The sequence below is a fragment of the Pteronotus mesoamericanus genome, unplaced genomic scaffold (genome assembly GCF_021234165.1).
Source record: "Pteronotus mesoamericanus isolate MK-2021 breed Mesoamerican mustached bat unplaced genomic scaffold, CSHL_Meso_final contig_68, whole genome shotgun sequence".
NCBI classification, from domain to species: domain Eukaryota; kingdom Metazoa; phylum Chordata; class Mammalia; order Chiroptera; family Mormoopidae; genus Pteronotus; species Pteronotus mesoamericanus.
In genome coordinates, this window is record NW_026555234.1 from 1,629,961 (window position 1) to 1,645,764 (window position 15,804).

Sequence of the window (15,804 nt, forward strand, 5' to 3'; positions counted from 1 at the left end):
GGGGCAGCCTGGGAGGCTTCACAGAGGAGGTGGCCAGGATGGCCTTGAAGGACATGAAGAACCCAGCCTGCCAGACAATTTAGTGAGTGGGCCGAAGTCACAGCGATGGAGGACAAGGAGGGTCCCTCAGGGGACAGGCAGCTGGCGCTGGATCCCCAGGGAGAGCCTAGAGGCGGCCCAGGGGTCAGGCCGTGCCCCCAGCCTGGCCCTGCCAGTGCAGCCCTGCACCCCACTGTCCTCAAAAGGAGGGCCTTGACTGCACCCCCACCCCCTGATGTGGAGTCTGGAGGACCAGAGCAGAGGTGGCAGCCGGTGCCGAGGATGCCAGTGTGGACAAATGAAAGGCTGGCCCAGCGGACAGACGGCAGACGGCCAGCGACGGGGAAGGGCCTCTGCAGGCCCCGGTTGCCGCGGGCAGCCCAGCCGGGCCCCCCAGGGGGCGGACTGCGGGGAGTCGGAACCCCAGAACCTGGCCGGCCCGAGTCGGGCTGTGGCTCCCTGGGGAGGCGGGCGCAGCAGGGTGGCCCGGCGGCCGGAGACGGGGCACTGGCTCCAGCCTGGTGTCTGGTGTTGGAGGGGCGGAGAGTAGAGCCGCGCTCCCTTTGGAAACGGTGGCCCCTGTGGAGGGCCGGCCCGGCGGGCCGGGCAGTGGCTGCTCCGGGGCAGGCCCTGGCACGTGGCCGTGACGCTGCCTGCCGTGCGGGGCTGGTCCCTGCCACTGAGTCACGGTCCTCGGGCTGCCACTTACTCAGAAGAGCAAGTCCGGGCCGGGCGGGTGGGCAGGGCCTGGACCTCGGCCACCCTCCCGGTGACACGCACGTCCTCAGCCTGTGCGCTGGCCACCTCATCCCAGAGGCGGGCACTCTGCCTCCTGAGCTTGCTGAGCCGCCCTGCGCACAGGGCCTGTGCTGAGCCTGCCCCCGCAGGCCTCTGTCTTCCCGGGCCCGTTTGGGGTGGACGGGAGAGGGCCCAGCTCCCCAGCCCCTGTGGGGCCACAGGCCCTGTGCGCCTCCAGGCTGATGCCCAGGTGAGGGCAAAGGATCCAGGGGCAGCCCTGCCCTCTCTGTACCCTGAGGCTGGATGGAGCTGCAGCTGCTGTGTGGAGCCTGGGAACCTGGTGACAAGCTGGGGCCTGCGGGGGTCCCAGTGGACAGGCCCTAGTGGAACGTCTGTTGAATGACTAAAGGACTGGACCCTGGCCCTCAGGAGGGGCAGCTCTTCCTAAAAACCTTTACCGTTGTTCTGGATAGGACACACCTGGCCCGAGCGGCCCCGTGTGAGGAGGGAGGACGCGTGCCGGCCGGGCGCCCTGACACTGATGTGCCCGTCCAGGACTCGTGGAGAGGACCTTCCCGGGGGGCCGTGTGAGGCACTTGTGGAGGCGTGGAGTGTGGCGGGGGTCGGGGACTTCGGGGCCACAGGGCAGGTGGGGGATCACAGGCCCCTGACCTTGCAGCCGACCCGCCGCACTCAGAGGCCTCGGACCCACGGAGGGAGCAGGGCCTCGCCTCCCCCCACTAGGCCACAGAAACCGGGGCCCGGGGAGGGGCTCTGTGGGGCAGGACCCCTCCTCCAGCCTGCTCACTGCCGGTCATGGGCTGGGGCTCCCCACCCCCACGGGTCCCTGAGGGTCCTTGGCCCCAGGCTCGCCGACACCCCTGTAGGTAGGCCAGGCTCCCCCCCGCTCCTGGCAGACCGGGGCCCTAACCCAGGCAGCGAGACCTGCCCCCACCCTCGGGTGAGCCTGGGCCTGCTCCTGCCGCCCCTGAGGACGCCACCTGGGAAGACAGGTCTCTGTCCTCCAGCAACAATGCCCACCCAAGGTCTGGGAGCTCCCAAGGCATCTCCGGCAGCCCAGGAGCCCCTGGGGCTGGCATGGGGCGGGCAGCGGGCACTGAGCGGCCTGGATGGGGGGCGGGCAGGCGGCTGGGGTGGGGCACAAGGCGCAGGCTTGGTGACGGGGTTGGAGGGAGGGCAGCCAGGAAAGACTCGGAGTCTGTGAGGGTGAAGGCGTGGGCCAAGGCACAGGCAGGCGGACAAGCTGGCGCCCCGGCTGGAGGGCGCTGGGGGCACGGGACGCTGGCAGCGAGGCCTGTGGATGAGGCCTGAGTGCCCAGTGCTGTCCGGAACAGCCCCAGCCCGGGCTTGGTCCTACCCCCGGCCAGGCAAGGGGCCTGCCCCTCGGGACCCACTCTCCGCCTCCCTAGAGGCCCCTCGGCCTGAGGACAGGCTCGCAGACGGCCCCCCAGCAGGAATTGGGGAGCGGTACTAGTCTGGGGTGGGGGTCAGTGCAAGATGAGACGGGGGACCTCAGCAGGGGTCCAGCAAGATGAGCCTGGGGCAGGGGACCAGTGGGGGGTTTCATGGAGACAGTCCCTGCACACTGCTCTCCACTGGCCAGAGCCCACCCCAGAGGCCCACCGGACCCCTCGTGGGGCCCCGGGGCCCCTCCCTGGCCCCCCATCAGGTCACAGACACTCGTTTCGTCAGCACACACAGCTCACCCCTCCCGCCGACGGCCCTGGCAAGGGGACAGTGCGGGGCCCTCAGGTGGAGGGGGTGGCAGGGGCAGGCGTCTGGGGGCGGCTGTGGGGGCCCAGGTTGGGCAGGAACAGACTGAACGAGGGCAGGGCGCGGGAGCCCTGGGAGTCCCTGTGACCAACAGGGGCTCCCCCAGGTCCCCCAGCATGAAACCTGGGCCCTGCACCCCAGCCCTCAGCCCGCAGCCCCAGCCTCAGGGCCTTGCCTGCTGGGCTGCGTGGTGCCTGCCAGGCCCTCTCGGCGGCCCAGGTGTGCAGGGGCCCCGGGGGCTGTGGGCTCGTTTAACGGGAGGCTCGAGGTGGGCAGTCGGCAGGATCCCCGGGCCGGGAGGCTGAGGTCAGAGGTTGCCGGCCTCGGGGGTGCCTTTGGGCATTTGAGGAACCCTCCCGTGCCCAGTTGTCTGCGAGGCAGCTGGGGCGCGGACCCCTGCCCTGGGCGCCTGCAGGGCTGTGGGCTGCGGCTGACAGCTTCTCTCTTCTCCTGTGACAGGGGGCGGGGCCCGCAGCAGCCGAGGCCTCCCGGTCAACACGATCATCGACGTGGACCTGGTCAGCGGCTCGGTGCCCGGGCTGGGCCGCAGGCTCCCAGGGGTGTGGGCGGGGCCCCGGAGGTCACCGGCCAGCAGGGGCCCCGCATCAGACCCCCCGGGCCTGAGCCCTGTCCCAGGTAGGCCCGCCAAGCCCAAGGCCAGCCCACACCACGCTACCTTCGTCTGAGGCCCCCAGCGGCGGACCCCTTGTGCCTCCCAACCCCGCACCTGAGCTGCCGCCTGGACACGACTGTGAAGGCCCGTGACCTCGGGGGGGCAGCCTGAGTCCATCGCAGGGGCCTTGGAGCCAAATCGGGAGAGGGCGGGGGGTGCGGCCGCAGACGGCTGGCTCCGGGGGCTCCTGGCCCCGCCCCCTGCTGCCCGGGCACCCAGCCTCCCCTCAATAAAGTATCTTCAAGGACTGGCGCGTTGGCCTCCTGCTGGGTGCTGGGGTCCCAGGCCCTGTCCTCGGGGAGGCGTTGTTCCCCTGTCGGGGGAGGGGATGAGGAAGTGGCCCACAGGTCAGGTCCTGGTCTTGTCCACTTCACAGTGCCACCTGCAGGTCAGCACGGGCTCTCCTGTCCAGGGCACAGTGGGGGTCTGCAGGCAGCTGTGGCCTCACTTGGGGGTCACCTGAGCGGACACCTGACTGTGGAGAAGGCCCAGGAAAGGGGGTCTGGGCCGTGGGTACAGGATGACTTGAGCCGAGTTGCGGGGCCTGCGCGGGGCCAGGAGCAGGGCAGCCGGGCGGGGCTCGCGGCAACGCCAGCCTGGGCCCTGCGCCCCTTCCTCCCCAGAGCTGGGGGGAGGGGTCTCGCCAGTCTGTCAGGGGCCTGCGAGCACGGGGGCTGCGGGGCTGCTCCGGATGCAACCAGGGCGTCCTGGGGAGGTGTCGCAGAGAAGAGGGGCCGGCACCCACCGCGCCCAGCACCCTCCCCTCTCTGCACAGAGGGGGCGGCTTGGGGCTCCAGCCAGGCCCCATGTGGGCGGCCTGCGGTCGGGGCGGGAGGACTGTGCGCTGCCCGTCCCAGTCCACAGACTGGGACACGGGTGCTGCCAGACTGGGCAGGATCCCAAGCCAGGTCTCGGGGGCCCTTGGTGGCCCCTGGGCGCCTGGCCAGGGCTCTGCTAGGGACCAGAGAGGGAGCCCAGGGGAGATGGAGAGGGGACGCCTCCAAGTCAGGGCAGACCGAGGCGCGGCTCTGGTCCTGCCGAGGCCCCCGCCCCTGACACTGTCCTTCCTGGGGGCCCCGCCCCAGGCTCACCCTGGGAGCGACAGCAGCGTTCCCACCGCGGGTCGCTGTTTACAGCGTGACACCCAGCCTTCTTTCCGCCCGGCCTCTCGCTGGCCCTGGGGCCAGCGCCCCGCCCCCCGGCCGGGCCTGGGGGGGAGTCCAGCACAGGTCACAAACGGACCGCGGCCAGCCATGTGGCCCCGTGGGACCGGGGGTGGGGCTGCATGTCCAGGAAACCTCATCATCCTGGAGGGGCTTCTAAGCTAAGACCCAGGGGCGCTGTCGGGTAGCTGAGCCCAGAGGGGGCAGCCGGGCAGCGGGTACGGGGACGCACGGGCTGGCGTGGGAGGCCACCGGGTTAATCATTTGCAGGCGGCCTTGACCCCCCCCCCCCGCCCCTGCCGCTCTGCTTCTGACTCCTGCCGCCCCTCGCGCCCGGTCAGGAGGAGCCATGGGGCGCTGGGCCCGGGCCCCCGGCACCTGGCCCCCTCCCGGACTGTCCCTGCTTCTGCTCCTGCTGCTGGGGCCCCTCGGGGCCCGACCCTGGGCTGGCAGGGTGAGCACAGACCCCACTGCCCTGTGACCTTGGCCTTCCTGTGCCCACTCTGGGGCCGGGGCCGAGGCCGGGCAGGGCGTGGAGTGGACGAGGGACCCAGCCTGGTGAGAGCTGGCCTTTGGGGGTGAGGTGGGCGTGCTCGGCTGGCCCAGCAGCAGGCAGGGGCGGGGGCGCCTGGGAATCCAACTTACTGGCCCCCACCCAGGGCACGGGCCCGCCCCGCTCCCCGGGCCTCTGTGGGGTCTGTGCTGGGTGGGGGGCCTCTGAGGGCCTCGCAGCTGCCCCCGTCCCAGGGTGGGCTCTGAGGGCAGGGGCGCCTTGCCCCACAGGCCCCGAGCCAGCTCTGTCTAGCCCCATGGGTTCGCCCAGAGGTGGGTGGGACAGGCCCCGCTGACGCCTCGGGGTGTTCAGGGTCCCCGGGTCCCACTCCAAGACCTGAGGGCCCACACATGGAGCCTGAGGCCCGAGGCTGTGCCAGCCCATCCGCAGGGCCGGGGCGTGAGGGGGCTGCTCCCACGATGATGCTGTCCCAGCCCTCTTGGCTCCTCCTAGAACCACACGGAGACTCAAGAACCTAATGCTACGGTGACCTTTGGGAGCCCCCCACTTCCCGTGACCTCAGTGGCCCCCACAACCTCACCAGTGGGCACCCCAAAGGCCGAGGAACCTCGTGGGGAGGGGCTCACCTCCCCACCCAGCGCGGCTCCCTCCAGCAGCAGCCCTGGGGGCCCAGGTCGGTCAGGGGCGCTTCCTGGAGGAAGCGGCGGGCTGCACCTGGGCAGGTGGGGTGGTGGTGGGAGGAGCCATGGGGGCGCGGGAGCCCCGTGACGCCGGCTGCCTCCCCAGCAGTGCTCACTGAGGACGGGCAGCTCTGCCGGTTCCCTTTCCGCCATGGCGGCCGCCTGCTTCATTCCTGCACTTCGGAGGGAAGCGCCCACAGGAAGTGGTGGGTCCCACCGGGTGAGGCCTCCCTCGGGGTCCCCGCAGCCCCTCCACCCTCCTGTTCCAGAGGGCGTTGCGCCCCGCAGGCGCAGGCGGAATGACGCAGGAACGCGGGACGGGATGGCGGCCGCGTGCGAGCGGAGGGAGCTGGCCTGGGCCCCGCCTCACGGCGCCGTCACCCCCAGGTGTGCCACGACTCACAACTACGACCGTGACCGGGCCTGGGGCTACTGCGCGCAGGCCCCCGAGCCCCGGGGAGGCCCAGGTGGGTGCCTGGGGGCTTGGGAGGCCTGAGCCCAGGCCAGGCAGAGGCAGGGCCTGGGCAGGGGGTGAGCGTGGGGGCATCGTCAGCGTGCTGATGGGGATGGGCGCTGAGCGGACAGAGCTGATGGGGCAGGGGTCCTGCCTGAGGGCCAGGAGGGGCACGGGCTTGATCCCACTGTAGGCCTGGGGGCTGGGGGCCAGCGGGGCACAGGAGCCATCAGCCCAGGGACCCAGGAGTGCAGAGCAGGGTCCCTCCCAGGCAGGACCCTGCCCTCTCTGGGGGCCCCAGGGTTGCTTTGGCCATTGCTGGGACCAAGACACCCCCTGGCGGCCAGGCCAGGCCTTGCAGCCACACGAGACCCGCTGCCTGGGTTTGGGGCGGGATCTGCAGGGTGCAGTTCCACCTACAAGGGTCCCAGCACACAAGGGCGGGGGCCGTGCTGCCTGAGAAGGGGGCGGCCGGGCTCCCAGGGGGCTGCGTGCAGAGCCAGGGCCCCCCTGCCCAGGGTCTGAGGGCCGAGAGGAGCGGTGGGGAGGGGGCCTGCACCTTCTCCTGGGGCACCCGCACCCCCAGGACCCCAGAAGGGGCATCTTTAAGGCAGCAGCCCTGAGAGGCAAGCAGCAAGGGACAGAGAGTCGGGGCAGACGGGCCGGGCTCTCAGAGCGTCCCGCTCCCCGCCCTCCTGCATGTCCCCAGCCGCTCCGGACCCCTGTGCCTCCAGCCCCTGCCTCAACGGGGGCTCCTGCACCAACACCCAGGACGCCGGGTCCTACCACTGCACCTGCCCCGGGGCCTTCACTGGCAAGGACTGCGGCACGGGTGAGCGGGCGGGCAGGGGGGCGCAGGTCCCGGGAGGCCCTGCGGGCGGCGGTGGGGCGCAGAGAGCCGGGGGCTCACGGTGTGGCCCCCAGAGAAGTGCTTCGACGAGACCCGCTACGAGTACCTGGAGGCCGGCGACCGCTGGGCCCGGGTGCACCAGGGCCGCGTGGAGCAGTGCGAGTGTGCGGGGGGCCGTGTCCAGTGCGAGGACACACGCCACACAGGTACACGGTGGGGGAGGGGCAGCAAGACCTTTCGCAATGGGTGTCCCCGTCCCCCGTTCCCACCCCAGGGGAAGGGACTCCCCAAGGGCCGCCCAGTCAGGGGCCCCCGACCCCGCCCACGTGCCGGCCCCTCGAGGCCTGAGGCCCAGCTTCTGAGCCCTCCCCGCAGCCTGCCCGAGCAGCCCGTGCCTGAACGGGGGCACCTGCCACCTGGTTGTGGCCACCGGGACCACCATTTGTGCCTGTCCCCCGGGCCACGCCGGGAGGCTCTGCAACATCGGTGAGTCGCCCGGCCTCTGGGCTGCGTGGCTGGCCCCCTGCCCTGCGCTGGGGGGACGCGGCCTTGGGCCCAGGCTCACGGCCCGCCGCCGCCCGCAGTGCCTGCCCAGCGCTGCTTCACGGGGAACGGCACCGAGTACAGGGGCATCGCCTGCACGGCCGCCTCCGGCCTCAGCTGCCTGGCCTGGAACTCCGACCTGCTCTATCAGGAGCTGCATGTGGACTCGGTGGCCGCCGCGGCCCTGCTCGGCCTGGGCCCGCACGCCTACTGCCGGTCAGCACCGGCCCAGCCCGCCCAGGTCGCCTCACCAGGGCGGCCAGGGTCTGTCCTGGGGGGAGGCCTCCCTGGCCCAGCCTGCCCCGGGGGCCCCTGAGCCCTCTGCCCGGGGCGGGGCGGCTGTCACAGCGAGAAGGGCCTAGCGGGGCGCAGGCCCACAGGCCCAAGGCCACTGTGTCCGTCGGCTGAGAGAGCAGGAGGCTGCTGGGGGCGGGGTACAGGCCCCTGCTGGGTGTCCCCGCTCCCTCTGCCTGCTTCCCTCTCTGAGGGCGCAGACCCCACCCACCCGCCTCTCCCCGCACTGCAGGAACCCCGACAAGGATGAGCGGCCCTGGTGCTACGTGGTGAGAGACCACGCGCTCTCCTGGGAGTACTGCGGCGTGGAGGCCTGCGGTGCGGGGCTTGGCTGGGCGGAGCGGGTGGGCGGGCTGGCCCCACGCCCACACCTGGCCTCTTCTCCCTGGAGGGCCCCGGCTCGTCCGAGAGATGGGGAGACCGAGGCTGCAGGGGCAGGGCTGGTCCAAGGCCACGCGGTGGGTTGGTACAGGGGTCAGAGCAGGCAGGCCGGTCACCAGGTCCTCTGGGTGGCTCTTGCCCAGCTGAACCACGCAGGGAAGGCCCCCAGGGAGGATGGTGTGCCCGTGGGGAGGATGGCACCGTGGCGGGTCCAGCAGGCATCCCTGGCGTCAGACGCTGGTGGTGGCGGCTCCATGGGGCCGGCTCCCACTCCGGGCCCTGCGCCCCTGACCGTCCTGGGCTTGGCTCTGGGCCCCTAGGCTGCTGGGAGGGACACGGACACCCGGCTTCTCCTACGGAAGAGGCTCAGACTCAGTGCTGAGGGCAGGAGAGCAGAGCGGGGCCAGAGCCGGGACACGCTCCAGAGCTGCTGCCCGGGTGGGGCCAGAGGACGGCATAAGACGGGTGCAGCCGGGGGTGCGTGTGACCGGTGACTTGTGCCCCCAGAGTCCCTCACCAGAGCCCCGCACTCGCCCACCCTGAACCTGCGGACCGTGCCCGGGGCCGCCCCCGCCGGACGCCAGGCTTGTGGCCGGCGGCACAAGAAGAGGAGCTTCCTGCGGCCGCGCATCATCGGGGGCTCGTCCTCGCTGCCCGGCTCCCACCCCTGGCTGGCCGCCATCTACATCGGCGACAGCTTCTGTGCGGGGACCCTGGTCCACACCTGCTGGGTGGTGTCCGCCGCCCACTGCTTCTCCCACAGGTGAGTGCTCGGCCCGGCGTCCCCGGCCCCCAACCCCCGACCCCCGACCTCCTGCGAACCGCCCCTGCGTCCACCGCCCCCCCCCCGCGCCCATGCCTGCACCTGCCACCCAGCCGCGCGCCCCCTCCATCCGCCCACCTCTATCCACTGCCTTCGCCCCACCCGCCTGCCCACACGCGTCCCCCTGACAGCACCCCCATCCCCACGTGGCCTCACCTACCGGGATAACCTTCCTCCTTTGGTCCCTCTGTTCCACGCTCAGTCAGAGGGGGGACTGGGCGAGATGAGCCAGGCGCTGGGCTCGGAGCCCGCAGCGACCCATTCGGCCGCCCGCCCGCCGAACAGCCCCACCCGTCCCCGCCCCAGGCTCTCCTCTGTCAGGCGCTCGCTGCAGAGCGGGGCTGGCCTGCGCCTGCGCAGAAGCACCGATGGGCGGGGCCACCCCACCGGGCTCCGCCCCCTCCCGGGCAGGCGCTGGAGGGGCACTGAGGGCGCAGGGATTCGGAGTCCCTTCTCACCGCTGGGCTCGGGTCTAGGCCTGACTCGGGGAGCTGGCATCTGGGGGTTCCGGCGCGAGGGGACGGGCCTGAAGGTGGCGGCTCTGGGATCAGGGACTGGGGAAGGCGGGGTGGGGGATGGCAGCGAGCCCCCCCGCCGTCAACCAGGAACCGCAGCTTGCGGGGCACAGTGGGCGTGGGTCGTGTGCTGACTACGGTGTTCCCTCACTCGCCTCCCCGCTGGGCCGGTGAAATGGGACCGCTATGGCGTTCCCAGCATGGAACTGGGAGGTTGAGAAGCGCGGGACGGGGAGCAGGCATCCGCTCCCATTCCCACGGAGGCGATGGGAGGGGCCCAGCCTGGCGGGGCCACAGGTCTGGGCCGATCAGGGCTGGCGCGGAAACAGGCAGATGTGGGCAGAAAGGACAGGGTCCCAGACTCCTGGCCCTGCGGGCGGCCTCACAGGAGGGGCCTGCTCCCTGGTGACAACACAGGCAGACCTGGGGGACCCCCGCCTTGGCCCTCAGGGCCTGGGTGTTTCCAGCCAGCTGCCCACCCTGAGAGACAGCCGGAGGGAAGCCCAGGAGCCCCTGGCTCTGGCCTTGCCCAGGTGGGAACCCCAGTGGGAGGGATCCCCATATACAACGGATGGGAAAACGGAGGTCTGCTGGGGACCGAGGGGCCTGGACCTGTGTCTCGCCATAGCCCGGCACGGGGCTACCCTCCCGGGGTGTCTGGGAGATGCTCGGCCCCCCGGGTCGGGGGACAGCCAGCCTCAGGCGTCCGAGGGGAAGTCCAGAGTCAGGCTGCCTCTGGCCCCCACCCCTGCACAGTCCCCCCAGGGAAAGTGTCACAGTGGTCCTGGGCCAGCACTTCTTCAACCTCACAACGGACGTGACACAGACGTTTTACATCGAGAAGTACATCCCGTACCCCATGTACTCGGTGTTCAACCCCAGTGACCATGACCTCGGTGAGGCCTGGCTCAGACCGTGCTGGGGCGCGGCAGAGCCAGCGACATGCGCTCCGTGCTCCCCGGGCCGAGGCCAGGAGAGGGGCAGGGGTGGGCCCCCAGAGGATCCCGGGAGAGTCTTCCGATGCAGGAGTGTGAGGCGGTGGGTGGCAGGGACAGAGAGGAGCAGGAGGGCGGGGTCCAGGACAGGGCAGCGGGAGAAGCCCCGGGGGCCCAGGCGGGCCTTCCCGCTCTCTCGTGGCTCTCCCAGGTCGTACCCCTTGCCCCGTGGGCTGCACCCCAGGGTAACTCGGTGGCCACGCTCTATCCGTCCCGGACCGCCCGCCCCAGCTGACCTCTGGCCTCTCCCGCCCAGTCCTGATTCGGCTGAAGAAGAAGGGGGACCGCTGTGCCGTCCGCTCGCAGTTCGTCCAACCCATCTGCCTGCCTGAGCCCAGCAGCCCCTTCCCCGCTGGACACAAGTGCCAGATCGCGGGCTGGGGCCACCAGGACGAGAGTGAGCGTCGCCGGGGCAGCGGGCCAGGCGGTGCCCAGGGGCGCGGGGTCCCCTGCCCGCCCTGACAGGAAGGTGTCGCTGTCCGCTGTCCGCAGACGTGAGCGGCTACTCCACCTACCTGCGGGAGGCGCTGGTGCCCCTGGTGGCCGACCACAAGTGCAGCAGCCCTGAGGTGTATGGGGCGGACATCAGCCCCAACATGCTGTGTGCTGGCTACTTTGACTGCAAGTCCGATGCCTGCCAGGTGAGCCCAGACTCAGGCGCGACCGCCCGGGGAAGGGCCCCCGACCTGCAGGGCCACCAGAGAGCCGAGGCAGAGCGCGCCCCATCCCTGTCCCCCACCGCTGCTGCAAGACCCCACGGTGGGGCAGAGAGACGCCCTCCTCCCATGGATGGGGTGCTGAGGCCCCGGGAGGGGCTGGCCACAAAGCCTGGCATGTCCCAGCTGTCCTTCCAAGGGCGGGCTGCCCCTGTGTCTCCAAAGGCCAAACCCTTGTCATCCACGGTTGTCCCCGTGGGCTCCGTCCATCAGCTGGTCCCGGCAGCTCACGCTGATCCGGAGCGCCACTGGCAACACCTCACTTAGGGACCCTGAGGCAGCAGAGCTGCTGCTCCCCAGGTCACAGATGGGGACACGGAGGGCCACTGTCCCCAGGTTGACAGCTCTGGCGTGGCGAGTAGCCTGGGCTGTGGGGCTTGACACTGGGCTCTTGGGGGAAGTCCAGGGCAAGTTCACGGAAGAGGGGCTTTGGCACTTGTCCTGAGGGGTGAATCAGGGTCTGCCAGGAGGCGAGGAGGGTGTCTGCAGTGGGCGTGGGCGTGGGCATGGGGCGGGTGCGGCATATGCCAGACGGAAGGGGCCGTCTGGTGCACGTGGGGCCTGGCTGGTGGGTGGCGGAGCGGCCAGAGACAGGAACGCGTTGCTGGCTGTGGAGGGGACCTGGGCAGGGCTTTGGTGACCAGAGCGACAGGTCCTGTCCCAGCAGCCGGCAACGAGAGGACTTCCTGCCTGTGAGGTTTGGGGAAGGCTGGGCCGCACGCTTGCTTGGAAATAAATATCTTCACCATCCGTCCCCACGTGGCCGGGAAGCCCTCCCAGAGGCCCTGGGGAGCCCCGCCCCACAGGGAAAGCTCGGGGATGCCTCTGGGGACATTCTCGGGTTGGGGCGAGGGAGGCCGGGGCTGGAGGGGGCGGGGGACTGCTCCCAGGGTGCCGAGGAGCCGAGCCCCGGCTCTGACAGGCAGCTCTGCCGCAGGGGGACTCGGGTGGGCCCCTGGCCTGCGAGAAGAACGGCGTGGCCTACCTGTACGGCATCATCAGCTGGGGTGACGGCTGCGGGAGGCTCAACAAGCCCGGCGTCTACACCCGTGTGGCCAACTACGTGGACTGGATCAACGACCGGATCCGGCCCCCTAAGCGGCCTGCGGGTCTCTCCTGAGCGCCCCCGGTGGGGGGCGTGCTGCCTCCCTGCCACTCCCTGCCTGCCGGCAATAAAGATGCTCCAAAGAACAGAGCCCACCCTGCCTGTCCACTGCCCCCGGGCCCGGCCGGGGCCCGCACGCCCCTTCCCTGACGTGCGCTTCCTCTGTGCCTGCTCCCCCGAGTGCTGAGCACGGGTCTCTTCACGAAATGACTCGCATCTGCAGGGCGTCGGGGGTCAAGCCGCCCTTGCATTCCTGAGCGAGCCGAGCTGAGTCACAGTGTGAGCGGGGGAGCTTCCATTTGCCCCCCCCCACTGGATGTGGACCTCACGGCTGCATCCGTGAGCTCCTGTGCCCGCTGGGTCCTCATGTGGCCCTTGGAAGCCCAGCAGGTTAGAGAAGGAGGAGCACGAGCTGGGGTGTCTGTTTCCCTCGTTCCCTCCTTTTGGGGTCACCTCAGTGCCGTGGGTTGTGTGTCCTCTTAACACCTGTAGATTGGAGTCCTGACCATGAGGAGGGGAGATTGTGACCTTATTTGGGGAGAGAGCCTTGATGGGGGCATCCGGTCAACACGCGGTCGCCGGGGTGGGCCCTGATTCAGTACGACCGTGTCCCGATTAGAAGGGGAAATTTGGACACAGACACACACATCAGCGTGAAGCGTCGCCGGGGAAGACGACCACCAGCAGACCGAGGCTGGCCCGGAGCAGCCCCTCCCCCACAGCGCGGGAGACGCTCAGCGTCTGTGGTTTACGTCTCCGGTAGGCAAGGCGCGTGTCAACGGCCCGGCAGCCAGTGCGCCAGATGCCTCCACTGCGGGCGGCGCTCCTCCCAAGATACAGAACCGGCCCCGCCCGGGCCCTGGGCGACCCGCCCCCTCACCCTCCGGCCTGGAGGAGGGGCCCGCTTGCGCCGTCTCTCGGAGCCCAGGGGTGCCACGTCCCCAGGGGTTGCTCCGCAGCATCCCCTCTGTGAATAACCTGCCTCGGTGTGTCCGAATATCGTGCCAACCGTGGCGATCCTGGCTGTTGACACCGGCTTTATTATTTTTATAAGCTTTTTCAGACCTACTTATATTTTGTTTACGATTTTACATTTGCGTTTCCAAGTGAGATTGCCTATCGTTTTCCTTCCTTATAATCTTCGAATGGCTGTCATCACGGCCCTCCCCGGCCCGCACCCCAGGCGTGGGTTCAGGAGCATCTCCTCTCTGCACGCAGGACCCTGTAGAAAGCCGGGATGACCTGTTCTTTGAAAGCCTGGCACGAGTCCCTATAAAATTGCCTGGGCCTGTGTCTTCTTTACAAGCTGATACTTAACTCCCAATCGATATCTTAACAGCTGTGGGCCTGGCTGAGAATTCTATTTCTTCTTGAGCCCATTATAGGAAGTTATACTTTTAGGAATGTATCTGTCTAAACGGCTATACTTACTTCCCTAACGTTGTTCACGGTGTTCTCTGGTCACTTAATCTCAGTGTGTCATTATTTTCTGCTAACACGAGGAGGGGATTCCACTGCCTTCAGGCTCCCATTGCCAAGGATGAGAAATCAGCTGCAAATCTAATCGTTCTTTTGTAAACAACTTTTCCTCCCTGACTTTTATGACGTCTTTGTCTTCAATGTGCTGTGTGTCCCCGTGCCGGGCGCAGGTGTGGCTTCCTCCCCTTCCTCTCAGCCTGTGGTCTGTGTGTTGGCCTTCTTGCTCAGCATGGGTGTTTGCTTGTGCCTTTCTCCGTGGGGACGCGGGGACCCAGGTGCCTTCTGCCCAGAGCTTGCAACATCCCATGAGGCTTGTAGTCTGACACAGATACTCCTCATCAGAACACTCTCTGTATCGCAGATGACCTCAGAACTCGGTGACGTTAAGCCGCAGACATGCATTTAGCTCGCAGTTCTGTGGGCTGGCGGCTTGGACGTAGGCTGAGCCAGCTCCTTCACCTGGCGGGCTTGTCAGTGGGCCCGAGGCTGCTCCGCTCCTGGGGGCTGGCTGGCTGGCTGGTGGCTGGAGCCACCGGGTGACCAGGCCACACCTCTTTTGTCATCTGGTGAGCCAGCCTGGACTTACTCCCGGGCGCTGCTGGGGGCTGGGCTCTAACGGTGCATGTGAGCATTTGCAAAGCCAAATTCCAAGGCAGCGAGAGACTCCACCTTTAACGGTGGAGCTGTCCTGTCACATGCCAAGGGGCGTGGGCACAGGGAGGGGATGTCTGCAGCCATTTTCCCGAGGGCCCCCTGCACTCCGTCCTGGGCAGCTCAGGCCGCCGTCACTGACTAGCACAGGCTGGAGCTTAAACGGCCAGCGTTGATTCCTCACCACTCCCAAGGCTGAAGCCCAAGCCCTCAGGGCCCTCGGGGTGGTTTCCAGTGGGAGGCTCACAGGGGGAGCCTTCCTGCTGTGTCCCTCGTGGCCTTTCCCTGCTGCTGCTCCCTCTGCTGATGAGGCCACAGTCCCGTGGGCTTAGGGCTCTGCCCTTTGACCCCATTTAACCTTAATCACCTCCTTAAAGACCGCTCCTCCATCCACAGTCACACGGGGGGCACTGTTCCAACCTCTGAGTCTGGGAGGGGCACGCGATTCGGTCCACAGACACCGGGCATCATGCGGCCAGGCCGTCGCTTCCGCCCACACCTCTCTGGCCACGGGTGGATGCAGGGCGTGGTCCCTGCCACGGCCAGGTGACATGTGTCTTTCTCCAGCCACACCGCGTACCTGGAAATCCCAGGCCGGGTGGCCGGCCTCTGGCCCCAGTGAACCCCCTGTGAAGCCCGCGCGCGTTCGGGTAGCCCCTCGTCCAGGGCGCACGGGGACGCTCTCAGGCTGGAAGAGGAAACCGGGCCTCCAGTGCGCGTGGGGGGTGAGTGGCAGGTGCCGCGTCGGGTGCCAGGCCCTGCAGCTGCAGGGCGGCAGCGCCCTGTGGCCTTGAGTCCGGCAGCGGTGACTCCGTCGCCTGCCCATGTGGCTGGTCAGAGGAACAGCTGCAACCCACCGCTTCTTGGGAGGCAGCAGCCATGCCCCGGCTGTGGAGCCCCGCCCCGTGGGGGCGCAGGGCTGACCGCCTCCCAGCAGATTCCTTCCTGCATCAGTGGCCAGAGTGTGTTTCTACCACTTGCAACCAGCCCCTCGGGCGGTGACAGCTGGGGAAGCTGTCTTAGCTCTGGCTGCTGTGACAAGGGCCAAGGACTGGGCAGCCAAAACAACAGACATTTGTCTCTCACAGACCCAGAGGCCAGAAGTCGGAGACCAGGGTCTGGGGAGGGCTCCTTTCCAGGTGTGCAGGTGCCGCCTTCTTGCTGTGTCGTCTCCTGTCTCTATTCAAAAGGTCACTGGTCCCGTCATGGGGGCTCCGCCCTCATGGCTTGACCACCTCCCCAAGGCCCCGCCTCCTGACCCCGTCCCAGGAGGGCTGGGCTGCAGCACAGGCGTGGAGGGCGGGGGTGGGAGCCAACAGTGGGTCCAGAACAGGAAAGAGTGGGAGCCAGGCAGGAGGCCCTCCCCGCCCGTCACAGCCCTGCTGGCCGTGGACGGG

General features: G+C 69.0%; 2 protein-coding genes across 4 annotated transcripts in view; both read left to right on the top strand.

Annotated features, from left to right (window-relative positions):
• RGS12 (regulator of G protein signaling 12) overlaps positions 1-3,257 on the top strand; it is a 100,118-nt gene extending 96,861 nt beyond the window's left edge. Inside the window, exon 18 of the mRNA XM_054581891.1 lies at positions 3,031-3,257. Within this exon, the coding sequence (XP_054437866.1) occupies positions 3,031-3,257 (227 nt within the window). The remainder of the gene's footprint in view (positions 1-3,030) is intronic.
• A 1,473-nt stretch (positions 3,258-4,730) lies between these two features.
• Positions 4,731-12,532, top strand: HGFAC (HGF activator). 3 transcript variants are annotated; one of them, XM_054582209.1, is made up of 14 exons: positions 4,731-4,861; positions 5,414-5,594; positions 5,708-5,807; positions 5,989-6,068; positions 6,765-6,887; positions 6,980-7,111; positions 7,281-7,391; positions 7,490-7,664; positions 7,975-8,060; positions 8,631-8,886; positions 10,218-10,357; positions 10,713-10,853; positions 10,949-11,097; positions 12,110-12,532. In XM_054582209.1, exons 1-14 carry the CDS (start codon positions 4,757-4,759, stop codon positions 12,290-12,292), a joined length of 1,962 nt encoding a protein of 653 aa, XP_054438184.1. In that variant the 5' UTR covers positions 4,731-4,756; the 3' UTR covers positions 12,293-12,532. The 3 variants fall into 3 exon arrangements, with proteins under 3 accessions (XP_054438184.1, XP_054438186.1, XP_054438187.1); XM_054582211.1 differs by having other exon boundaries at positions 5,711-5,807; positions 12,110-12,526; XM_054582212.1 differs by lacking the exons at positions 7,281-7,391; positions 7,490-7,664; positions 7,975-8,060 and having other exon boundaries at positions 12,110-12,524.
• Positions 12,533-15,804: the final 3,272 nt, after the last annotated feature.